The 12,509-nt window shown below is 45.0% G+C and overlaps 1 protein-coding gene across 9 annotated transcripts in view; it reads right to left on the bottom strand.

Annotated features, from left to right (window-relative positions):
* Positions 1-296: 296 nt before the first annotated feature.
* The window catches only part of RB1CC1 (RB1 inducible coiled-coil 1), a 666,167-nt gene continuing 653,954 nt past the window's right edge, over positions 297-12,509 (bottom strand). For all 9 annotated transcript variants that reach the window (XM_085605628.1, XM_085605635.1, XM_085605627.1 and 6 more), the window contains one exon: positions 297-1,232. In XM_085605628.1, coding sequence (XP_085461754.1) covers positions 1,155-1,232 — 78 coding nt within the window. In that variant the 3' untranslated portion in view covers positions 297-1,154. The remainder of the gene's footprint in view (positions 1,233-12,509) is intronic.

Below are 12,509 nucleotides of genomic sequence, written 5' to 3'. Positions count from 1 at the left end.
CAGTGTAGGGGAATGTCTATTTAGCATACTCCTTTTAATAGTCTTTCATGAGGAAAATCCACTGGAGTATTTTTGGTGGACTGACAACACACCTAGATGTACACAATCTGCACAGATCTGAGGCGTATTCCGATTGCAAATGCATACATCTTCGCAAATCATGATCAAAATTCACGATTCATGCATTTACAAAGCTCTTGAGATTTGGGCCCGTGTATATAAAGTTGATCACAAAAAGACAAATCTTTCAGCACTGCTTACCAATGCAACCATTCAGGCAATAAATAGAGCAAACATTTTACATGTTCAAATGTTTATTTTTATTAAAATTCTACATGTCTTTTACAATACAATAATTTGTTACTTAAATGTATGGTTTATGTACAATGAGTTTACTTTTTTTTCTGAAACTCAACCATATAATACAATTTTATCAATATGATTTGTTCATTTTTCATTCTTTTTAAATAGAGTAATGCAAGGTTCTGCGTTGTCAGGAAGGTCCAAGTGCTGCCACAGTAATCGCCAAGAACATACCTGCTCCCCTACAGAATCTACACGATCAATCCGTCGAAAGTGCAAGGAGGACTGCAGTTCTTCTAACATCAACAGGCTCTCATTTATTGTAATGGAACAAGTGCAGTAATAGTCTTATTATTCTAAAGAGGCAAACACGTGTTGAAGGAAGGATGGTGATCCGCATGCCATGAACAATCCTTTTTAAATAGATGGTGTATTTGTACAGATTACAAAGGATGTGAAGCACTTTGATAATGAGCTCACAAAAGGACAACTGCTGATAATAAGGGTAATTAACATTTAACACCTAAATATAAGCTAATGTATAAATAACAAGCAATTAGCATGGCGAGTAAGCCATGATTCGGGGGCATGCCCTTTTTAAAAATGATCTAATTTTGGTCCACATTATTAAGAGCTGTGGAGAAAAATTCGGAAATTTATTTTAAAAGATTCAAAAAATGCATGTATCTAAATGGAACCTTTTACAAAGGAAACTATCACAATAGTGAAGTAAATTGTCCCGCTTATCTTAACATGAGAAAAATGTCCGCCTTGCTTGAGCTATAACCGGTGCAGTATGACGAGTGAAAACAAAAAAAATCATCCAATGAACTTGACGGTGTTCGTATTTGCTATACTTTCTTGTTCCACGGCACAGCTTTCACTCTGTAAAATTTTGTACCCAAAGGAACTTTGAAACGATTTTGCGCCTACGGGTGGGAACAAAGAAAATGTAATGAATATTTCAATTTTAAAGACAATTATATATTATTTTATAGCATTATACTATGTGCTTATATATACTATTTCTTACGCAGATCACAGTCGTTAGGAAAAGCGGACATGAAGAACTCATGACAACAGACATAACCAAAATGTATAACAGGGGCCCTATTATGTATAGGGAGCACTTTTTCTGTTTGCGCCTAGCGCACCTTAAAACAGGTGTACTGGGCGCAAACAGGGAAAGAAAACACTTTTTAGGTGGGTCACTGTCAGTGTGCCTCCTGAGAGCTTCTTTCTCTATGCCCACCCACATCTGTAATATAGCACAGGCGCAATCTTTAAATGGCAGTATTATTCATTTCATCCAACAAGATTTCATTTTTTTTAAAAAAATATCTTTATTGGCATTTTTTTTTTTTTCAACACGGGCTCAGCATGAAGTTTCAAGCAGCTGATGCAATCTCATCATAACACAATCATCTAGAGGTATAGGTACGTGCAACATAGATACATAGATTAGTGATGCATATTTCTCAAATACCCAGTGTCTCAGTACCACCCCCCCAGCCTTCCGCACTATTCGATCATACAAGTGGAGTTGGTTCTTGCGAACTGTGCTTCAGGAGTCTATAGTAGTGTATCTATGGGTTCCAGATTTTCTTAAACTTCTTTGGACATCCATGGGCTATGTACGTGTTTTTTCCCTGCCATGTATAAGTCCATTCTCCTTTTCCATTCACACATTGTCGGCCGCTGCGCCGTCCCCCATTTGCGTGCCAAATCTCACTTGGCGACCACCAGGCCCAGGTTAACCAATAATAACTATTTCCTGAATAGATCAACTTCTGTAGGTATACCTAGTAGCACAAATTTGGGGTCCATAGGAATCTTTTCTCCTAATACATCCTCTAGTTCTGCCATTATTGCTCCCCAGTATCCTCATATCTCTTGGCATTCCCAGATTGTGTGAATGTATGTGCCTGGCTCATGGGTACATCTAAGGCAGTTAGGAGTATCGACCCTTCCCATTTTGTGTAGGCGAGATCAGTCATAATAAATCCTAAGTAAAATCTTAAATTGGATGAGACGGAGTCGCGACTTAATGGCTACTTCTCACGGGTGCATCAAATGCATTCTCCCAATCTAGGTTGTCCAGGACTCTCAGTTCTAGATCCCATTTTGCCCTTAGTTTCAGGAGAGTGTCGGGCTTGTTATTGATTAAAATCTGGTACGTCCAAGAGACTGCATCCTCGCTAATTTCCCTCATAAAGGGCAAGCGCCACTCTGAGGGTCCCAAAACACCAAAAACACTGCCAATACGGACACTTAGTCACCACTTCACTAATACCAATCACACGTGACACTCGTAGAGATTGTAAATCTTAATAAATATTTTTTATTCTTATGATCTTGTATTGCTTTTTTCATTTTTTTTTTTTAAAAAGACAAGTCATTCATGTTAATATTTACATGAATATTACAATTATTTTTGGGACCACAAAAACATTACAATCATATAACATCGAATATGACAATACCAAGTAATCCCCAACACCGCACATCATACTAAAAATTATTTACACAATACGAGCACGCTCAAAATCCATGAAACATTAAAGGAAAGGAGAAAGGAAAATAAGGAAACCTAAGGAAAAGGTCAAGAGATCAGAAAAATCATAAATTAAAGCAACACAGACCCAGGGAGAGATTAGACCAAACAGTTATGTATTCAGGTCATATGAAACTTAAATTCTTTAGTTGACACCCTGTTCTATAGACCTGATACTCTCGATTTATCGCAAAGTACTTGTTTGGGCATAATAAGCGGGCTACGCGTTTCAAACCCACTGATACTTTGGGGTTATCCTCAGAACCTGGAGATTGAGCTTAGGCTCTTTCTCTTGGCATCCAATGTACCTCTTTACGCGTTCGCCATTCCACGTTTCAAAACCAAATATTTCTAATTTGTCTGAAGAAGCTTGAAATATTTGCTTTTTAGGCGTGTAGCAACGTCTTCAACATTACGACGAGGATGGCTCAAACTGTCAACATTCTCCTGGTTGTGCCATGGGGGCACACAGTGTCCGGACTCCGCTTTTTATTGGAATGCTCTGTCTTGTGCTTAGTCTGCAACCACAGCGTCCGGTCGTCCGTCTTTCAGCAAAGGCTCTGAGGGTCCCAACATCCCAGAGGAATGTCCTCAGTGTCTCATCTATCTTAACAAAAACCTCTTCTGGGAATGCGCAGTATTTGTTCTGGAGTATATACAGGAAATTTGGCAGTGTTATTTTGTATAGTGCTGCTTTCCCGAGAAGTGTCATAGGCAATGTTTTCCATCTTTCTATGTCGGTATTAAATTCGCCGATGACTCTGTACATATTTTGGTTCAGAGCTTCCGAATTGTTTGCGGAAACATATATGCCCAAGTATTTTATCCTGTCTTTTTCTATTTTGAGCTGCCTCATGGGATTCAAAGCCCTGGGTTGCTGGGTATAAGCAGGACTTCTCCCAACTCATTTTTTATCCCGCATGTTCTCCACACCACTCAAAAGTTTCTAAGATGCTTGGGAGTGTCACCCTGGGATTTGTAACGTAGAGCAGGATATCACCCGCATACAGGGATATGCGCTCATCTGTGGTCCCATTTTCGTCTCCCCGAAAACCAGACATCCCCCGGTGGCAAAGAGGAGTGGGGATCAGGGAGACCCTTGTCATGTACCACGCCCTATTGTAAACTCTCTAGAGGTTGCTCCATTTACCCTCACCCGGGCCATTGGTTGTTCATATAGGTTAGTTATCCATTGCCTAAATTTGGGGCAAAATCCGAATTTCTCAAGGGTCAACATAAGGAAGGGCAATGGACTGTGTCAAATGCTTTTTCTGCATCTAGCGACAATATTAAGTGTGGGTCTGTTCTGGCACTTGCTATTTCTAGCCAGTTATACAATGTTTGCAGGTTTAGCCTGGTTGACCTCTTAGGCATGAAGCCGGATTGGTCTCGGTGGATTAGGTTCGATGTGACTGTTGTAAGTCTACTAGTTAGTATACGAGCTAGGATCTTTGTTTCTCTATTTAGGAGTGAAATAGGTTGATAGGAACTGCACCTCTCTGACGGCTTGCCTTTTTTGTGTAGGTCCCGCGAGAAGGTGCCCATTTTTGTGTTTTTAGAAACAAGTTCAGGAGATGGGGACTTAGCAAGGCTGCTTTTTACTTATATAGCTGTGGTGGTAGTCCGTTAGTACCCAGAGCTTTCCCGGGCTTCAGATAACTAATGGCTTCCCTGACTTCTGCAAGTGTTATCTCTTCTTCTAATGTTTGGGTTTCGTTATCCTCTAACTTGGGGATCTCTATTTCAGTATTTTTCTATTTGTGTTGTCTCTGCTAGGAGATACTGCGCATAAAAGGTCTCGTAATAACGAGCAAAAGCAGTTGCTATCTCAGTGGGCGTAGTGCAGGTTTGACTATCTTCGGAGTCTATCTGGGTCACCCACCTAGCAACCAATTCTTTCTTTCTGAGCCATGCCAGTAACCGACCCACCTTGTCTCCGGCATCGTAGAGGCTTGAATCACATTTTAGGCATCTCTCTGAGCGAGGTCCAAATACTCAAGGCAGGGAACTCGCATCCTTCGTATCTGTGAAGGATCCTCCCTATTTAGAGCTTGTGTCTCTAGTTGGAGAAGTTTTGATTCAATTTCCGCTATATTTTCTATTTCTCTACCTTTTTTATGTGCTAATATGTTCTTGGCTCTGTCTCTTAAGACTGTTTATAGGCCTTCCAGGGTGTTATGGCATTGAGTTTCCAGCCATTGCTGGTACGCTGTCTGCTTTTACCCGCTGTGAGCCAGAGGGCGAGTGATCCAAGAGGTCTCTCGCCAGATATTCTACCTTTTGGATCTCTATCCCTTCCCTCGCCGGGGCAAAGATATAATCTATTCTAGAGAAGACTTTGTGGGCACCTGAGTAAAAGGAATATGCCTAGGTGTGTGGATGTTGTCTTCACCACATATCGGTTAATGCTAATGTGTCTGTAAAGAGTTTGAGTTGTGTCTCTTTGGGGCAACTTGTAGTTACTGTGGTGCGACCTGCAAAGGGTCCATGACAGCAAAAGACATCATTAAAATCTCCCCCTATTAGGTGAGTGCAGGAACCCGCCTCCAGGAGGATGTCTGTGAGCTTTCCCAGCGTCTGTTTCTTTAATCTCGGGGGTGCGTAGACACTTATCAGGGTAATGTCCTTCCTATTCCATATACCCTTTACCGCCACATATGTCCTGCTGGGGTCTACCCGTGTTCGTTCAATTCTAAAAGGTGGGGATTTTCTGACAAGGATTGCGACCCCTCTCGCACCGGTGGAGAAGCCTGCATGCGCTAGTGTCTTATATGCCCCTCTAGCCAGGAATCCGCATGTGTACCCTTCAGGTGCGTTTACTGCAGGGATATTACCTCGGGCTTCAGTCTTAATGTATGCCGACACTAGGCCTCTCTTCACTTTGTTTCGCAACCCATTTACATTCCAAGACGGGATTGAGTATGTATTGCTATTGTGCACTGCCTGATCTAACCTCTACTTTAACTTTCTGATTCTCCATACCCCAACTCCCTGCCCTTCCTACTGCCCCCCACTCTCCACCAACGCCCACGCGACTACCTCTATGGATCAAAGAGACCAACTGTGTCGTGGATGGATTGGAGAAGTCTGTCGCCCGTCCACCGAAAATCAACTGTCTTAAGTCTGTCTTAAGACAAACTTAAGACAAAATCCTAACTTCTGTGAATACCAAAAGTAGTAAGTTTAGGATTTTGTCTTAAGTTAGTTCTGTATCGGCCCCTCAGTCTGCAGTCTCTTGGGGGCCTGCTCCAGAAAGTGCCGTTTGTTCCCCTATTACTTTTAATTTAGCAGGAAAGAGTAGCATGTATTGGATCTGAAGGTTCTGCATCTTCTCTTTCACCGTATCAAATGTCTTGCGTTGTTTTTGCACCTCTCTGGAACTGTCTGGGAACACCATTATTTTGGTATTCTCGATTCGGATTTCTCCAATTTGCCTAATTTCTCAGAGTATGAGGTCCCGGTCCTGATCATTTAAGAAGCGTGCAATCAGCGGTCTTGGCGGTGCTCCGATTGGGGGCTTTGCCCCAGTATTCTGTGGGCCCTCTCGATTACGAAACAGGAGACCTGCGTGTTTGTAAGAGAGTCTGTTAGCCGTTTGCACAGACAGGCACATGCATCTGAGCCTTCTATTGCTTCTGGAAAGCCGATGAAGCGTAGGTTGTTTCTTCGTTCGCGTTTTTCTGCATCAGCGACCCTCCAGGCACCCTCCTTCATAGCTGTGTTCAAAGCTGTGACCTCTTTTCTGAAGGTATGCAAAGTATCCTCCACTTCTGATATTTTATTCTAGACCTTCCCAGGGTGGCCGGGAATCTAAGGTCATTGAACAGCTAAATAAATTCATCTTGTCCCTGGACCCTGGATATTGCGTGATAGTGGGTGGTGACTTTAATTGCCAATATGAACCACTCAGTGTGTCGGCCTTAGACGATCCAACTGCCGAAAACGAACACCGGAATATCCCTGATCCTATGATTCCCAAGGTCAAAGCCTGGACCCCTCTGGTTCTCCAGATTTCCGCACTCACTCTCTCTCTATCCTTGAGGGCATGTAATGGGAGATTTGATTCTGATAGACCAGGACGAGCTACCTTTAACAGAGTTGGACAAACTTCTATCCTAGACTACATCCTTATTGAAACTAGATCGTGGGATAAGGTGCTCGATTTCAGGGTGTCAGAACGAGATGATAGTGATCACAACGCTTTGGTTGTGACACTCAAACCAGGTAGCTGGGGCATGAGTAGCTACGATATATCAGTATCTTCCATAGTACAACCTCTTATCCTGCATAACAACGGACACAGAGTAAGATGGCCCCGTATTGTTGCCAGTCCAAACAAATTATCAGAAATTTATAGTCTTGCCTTACCCCATCTCATTGGAATGGCTGAGGCTGGGCCTAATCGAATTCCCATAGAAGAGGCGATCGGGCCTACAGGTATTCATTTACAGTTAGTAAATAAACTCTCGAAAGTGTTCTGTCCGACTGGGAACGCGAGGCCCCATTTGCCCAAAAGGCAATTGTGGTATTCTGCTGAGTGCAGGAAGTCGAAGAGCGATCTGCTCATGGCTATTAAGGCCTTGGATAAAGACAGGACCAAAATATTGAGGGCACAGTATAAACAAACATTAGAAAGGGCTAGAAAGGCCTGGGAGGCTGACACATGGGAGGAGTTAAGACTAACTTTGCAGGCTAAGGACTTTAAAGGCTTCTGGTCCTTTGTTATGACAGAAAAGAACCAGGAACTACCTCATTCCCTAATATAGCCCCAGCAGTATGGGAAGCCCACTATGGGGGCCTTTACTCAAGCTTAAATGACAACACACTACCTATACCTACCTCTCCCCCCAGATTTGTTTGTCGATCTGAGGTTGCTACGGCGATAAAGATAAAGGAGGTGGAAATCGCTATACACCTGCTGATATCCAACAAAGCGCCGGGACTGGACAAAATCCCTGGCGATCTTTATCGTTCGGAACCAAAGATTTGGGCGCCGTATCTCTGTTCCTTATTTAATTCTATTCTGATGGGTGCGGATCTCCCAGAGTCTTGGCTCGGTGCGGAGATCGTGCTGATTTTCAAGAAAGGTTGCCCCCTACAACCCTCAAATTATAGGCCCATCAGCCTAATTGATACCACACAGAAGCTGTTTGGACGTATAATATTAGATAGATTACAGACCTGGGAGATAGATAACAACATCCTAAGTTTCTTGCAAGCGGGTTTTAGAAAGGGAATCTCTACTGTTGACCAGATTTTCCGACTTCAGGTTATATACTGGAAGACCGTGAGTCTAGAGGGTGGCAGCCTCTATCTCATCTTTGTTGACCTGAGGTCGGCATTTGACCTGGTACCGCGAGAAAACCTGTGGAAGGTTCTCCGGGCTCTCAATGTCCCCTCATATCTTTTGGATATCGTGAGTAGACTCCACACGGAAAACTTTGCCCAGGTCAGATGCGGGAAACATGGAGAGTTGTCCGCCCGCTTCCCTGTTAACCGTGGAGTCCGTCAAGGATGCGTGTTGGCACCCACGTTATTCTGTCTATACATCAACGGGCTCATTAAACATCTGGAAGGTATCAGGGACACAGATGTGCCAAGACTTGCTACGGGCACGGTGCCAGCGTTGATGTTCGCTGACGACACCTTGATGTTGTCACGAACGTCAACTGGCATTCAGCGCATCTTGAATGGCTTTGTGGATTTCTGTGCTGAAAGAGGCCTGGAGATTAATTTAGCTAAAACTAAATTCATGATCCTTAACCCCCCCAAGCACACACGGCCAAACCCAGTCCTGAATGGTGTTCACCTTGAGCGGGTAACAACGTTCGGATATCTGGGGATCATACTACAAGAAAACTTTGGATGGGGGGGACAAATTGCTAACTCTGTGCTAAAACTTGCCCAAACCACTGGGGGAATTTCCCAACTCTTTAGAGGCTCGGTTTCCAAACCAGTGGCACCAGCAATAGAAATCTTCAGGACCCAAGTAAGAGCAGCCTCCACCTATGGAGCAGAATTGTGGGGTCATTCTAGAATACATAGCCTGATCGGGACCGAAAATTTCTTTGTGAGGAGTCTGCTGGGTTTGCCCCCTAGCTCCCCGTTGGCCCCTATCAGGTTGGATTGTGGGTTGATACCCATGGAAGAGGCGGTTACACTGCGCCCACTGATATATTGGAAGAGACTCTGATCTAACGCAGAGTTGGGTTTTTATCGGGAGGAATTTAAGGGGGTTTGTCCCCTAATTAAAAGCAAGAATATTCCCTGGTTGAGATTTGTTAGGGATACCTGTACCAAGATTGGCCTACCTGAACTATGGGCCTCTCCAGAGGCTTCATGCCCGGCCTTATCAAAAGCAAAACTGGCCGAACAGTTCAGAAATTATCACCTCATGCGTCTCCACGAGTGTTCTGACATTGGTAGGCTGACGGTCGAGTTCCTACAAATCAAAGATAATTATAGGAGAGAGGAATTTCTAGATTTGATTTGCCCCCCGGCTGCTAGGAAGCTTTACTGCCAACTGAGAATGGGCAGTCTTCCGCTCAGGTCTTTCACCTCCAGGTGGGATGTAAATAATACTACTGCCTGCCCGGCTTGTGGCTATAGACTGGAGGACGAAAAACACGTTTTCTTTTTTTGCCCAATATACCATCTACAAAGAAAACGTTGGGTCAAGCCTATATGTAACAACCTGGGATTTAGAGAGTGCGAAAAAGCTCTGAGAGTTCTGAAGTATGACACCCAACCCCCAATAGTCTTTGCAGTTTCCCGGTTTCTCAATGCTATGTGGACAAAACGTAGGAAATTTTTGTAATTAACTTGAAAGCCTAAATATTTTCCTTTGTATTGTATGAATGTTTTTATGTAATATCTTACAACTGTGAACTGATTTGGTTATTTTTAACTGTGATCTGTAATAACTTATGTTGCTTTTATGGCCTTTGGGGCCGAAATAAAGTTTAACAATGGCAATGGATATTTTTTGCTCAGCTTGTGTAACTTTTTCAGAGACGTTGCGGTAATCCTGGCGCAGCAGATTGACATCAATTCGAATTTCATCGATCTTACCTTCCAGCGCTTCTCTGGGAGCAGTCTAAGGTTGTTTGGTATATCAGTTGCGGCCTCGGCTTGTGCCCTGGGGGCATTCAGAACCGTAATGAATGTGTTCATTCTCCCCTGCCTTTGTGGTTTAGAGTCCTTATCTTTTGCCATCTGTTGCTGCTTCCCAACACTGTCAGAGGTGGGGGTTCAGGTGTTGGGCTTTGCTGGGTTGCTCTTTGTGTAGTTACTAGGTTTGTTTAAGGTGTTTCCTCATATGCATTGCTTGCCAGATTCCACGCTCCTCGAGGTTTCATGGTCTGGTCCCGTCCTAGGGCAGCATGGTTTCGAGGCACCGGCGCCAAGCTTGCTTTGAGATTGTAGTTCTGGCCAAGGGCTAAGGTTCAGATATAGATCCTGGTCGGGTCTCTTGAGATGTTCCTCACCTTCAGGCTGTCAATCAGCCTGTCACCAACTCACCAGGAGGTCCAGATTTACCGTCTTATCCCCTCGCTCTGGTCTCTACTGCTAAATGTGTCTTCCGAGTCCTCTTCACGCCCTTTTGGCTTTGGAACTCCGGGAGGGGGATAGGGGGATGGAGGGGGAAGAAGAGGACACTCCCAATGTTAGGTTCACTTAGCCTGTGGCCCCCTGCCTGCTCCCCCCACATACTACAGGTGGCACACTATTGAGGTTGTATCCTTCACAGGGAAGAGGCGGGTGGCCCGGTGGGGCATCAGTCACACCTCCTCTCCAGGTTTAGGTTGGTTCCCGCGCTGATCTAGGCCCACTGGGTCCATGAGAGCTCGCTGGGGGCCAGGCTCCACAAAGGTCTACCCGCTTCCGCCAACGACCCCAGCCGCCAGAAGGGAGACACGAGCACGGCGAATCCTCCTCCCGAGCCCTCCTCACCTCGTTCGTCAGGTCCTGCTCGGTCGGCCCGAGCCCGCAGCCTCCCCGCTCTCTGAGGTAAGTGTAATACTTAGTGGTACACGCTGAAGATCGCTGCGTGTGACTGCACACAGTCTCCTGCCACAAAGTCGGGTCGCCCCCAAGGCGAATGAAGCAACAATAAACTTCAGTCGAAGTAGTCCTGTGAACCTAGTATTCCGGCGGCGGCAAGTATGCCAGAACCAGCAGTGAAGAGAGTGGAACGTTGTTCGCACAGAAACGGTCTGAATGTCGAGCGAGGGACGGAGTAAACTAGTTTCCCGAAATAAAGTTCCAGACTAGTGTGCAGGCTTCGCTATTCAATGTTAAAGTGGCAGAAGGACACTGCTGTTGAGGACAGGTTTTAATTACCAAGCGTCTCTATGAATCCATGGTGCAACATACGTCCTGAGGATGGTCTCATGGATTTGATTTACCGTGTATGAGACTGAAACGTCAACGCTACGACACTGCCATTTAACGGCAGCGTGATTGAAAGTCAGTTGCGACTTTGGCACATGGCTGGAGCAACCCTAGGATGTTAACAGGTTGGCCTTCGTCTGGAGGTGGTTCAGGACTCATTGAGGTAAGCCCACCTTCAGCAACCAGTTGTCGAGATATGAGAAGACTGGCACTCCCAGCTTCTGAAGATGTGCAGCCACCACCACCATAATTTTCATGCAACAGCTTGCAAATTCAAAGCCACCATCCAGTTGCCTGAATCCAGGGGAGACCGGGTTTGGGTCAGATTGAGCACCTTAAACTTGACCTTTTGAAGGAAGATATTCAGAGGGTGAAGCTCTTAAACAGGACAAAGTCCTCTATCTGTTTTCGGCACCCGAAAGTAACAGGAGTGCAACCAGTCCTCTGATGATGGAATTCTGTCTATGACTCCCTTTTACAAAATAGACCAGACTTCCTTCCGTAGAATGAACATGTGGTCCTTCTGGAGCTATTGTGGTGTAGGTGGATCGTTTGAAGGGGTGGAAAGGAAGGATAGGGCATAACCATCCTGAATGATTTGAAGCACCCATTTGTCTGATGTGATGCTTTCCCACCCATGGAGGTAATCACTTATCCTAACACCAAGTGGGTGACAATGTGCTGCCAATACCAAATTAAAGGGGTTTTGCAGTGGCGACAGCAGAGGGAGTGGGGGATTGGGTAGTGTATTGCCCCTGAGGGCCTAGACATTGTAGGCCTAATCCCCGACCTCTACCTAAAAAGGGTTGAGCGTTCTGTTTCTGTGGACGCAGGTTTTGGCATGCCTTTGCCCACCCAAAGCCTCAAAAGGCCAATATTGTTGGAGAAACTGCTGCACAAGTACTGAGAGGCCAAGGGAGGGTGCTGTGCTGTTCACTCTTTAAAGTGCTCAAGGATGTGTCAGCTTTGTCACCGAAGAAATGGATGCCATCAACTGGCATGCCCATGAGTGATGTTTGAGGCAAACACAAGGAGATGATGGACGGAGCACTGAAACTTACTCACCCCCAATCACAGATCTGGGTTGAATCCATCATCATTCTTTAGCTCACTTCGCCACCTCAGTTCAGAACCAGCTATATGCAAATCAGTCTTGACCCTGTGTCTCATGGGAACAGTCCAGCTCGAACTGCCAAGCCAGGTCTTCCAAGAACCGGAAACAAGCCTCCTGGGACCGGTTTCTGGGTAACACCATTCA

This window comes from Triturus cristatus, chromosome 5_1 (genome assembly GCF_964204655.1).
Source record: "Triturus cristatus chromosome 5_1, aTriCri1.1, whole genome shotgun sequence".
NCBI lineage: Eukaryota > Metazoa > Chordata > Amphibia > Caudata > Salamandridae > Triturus > Triturus cristatus.
This window is presented reverse-complemented; position numbering and strand designations above follow the sequence as displayed.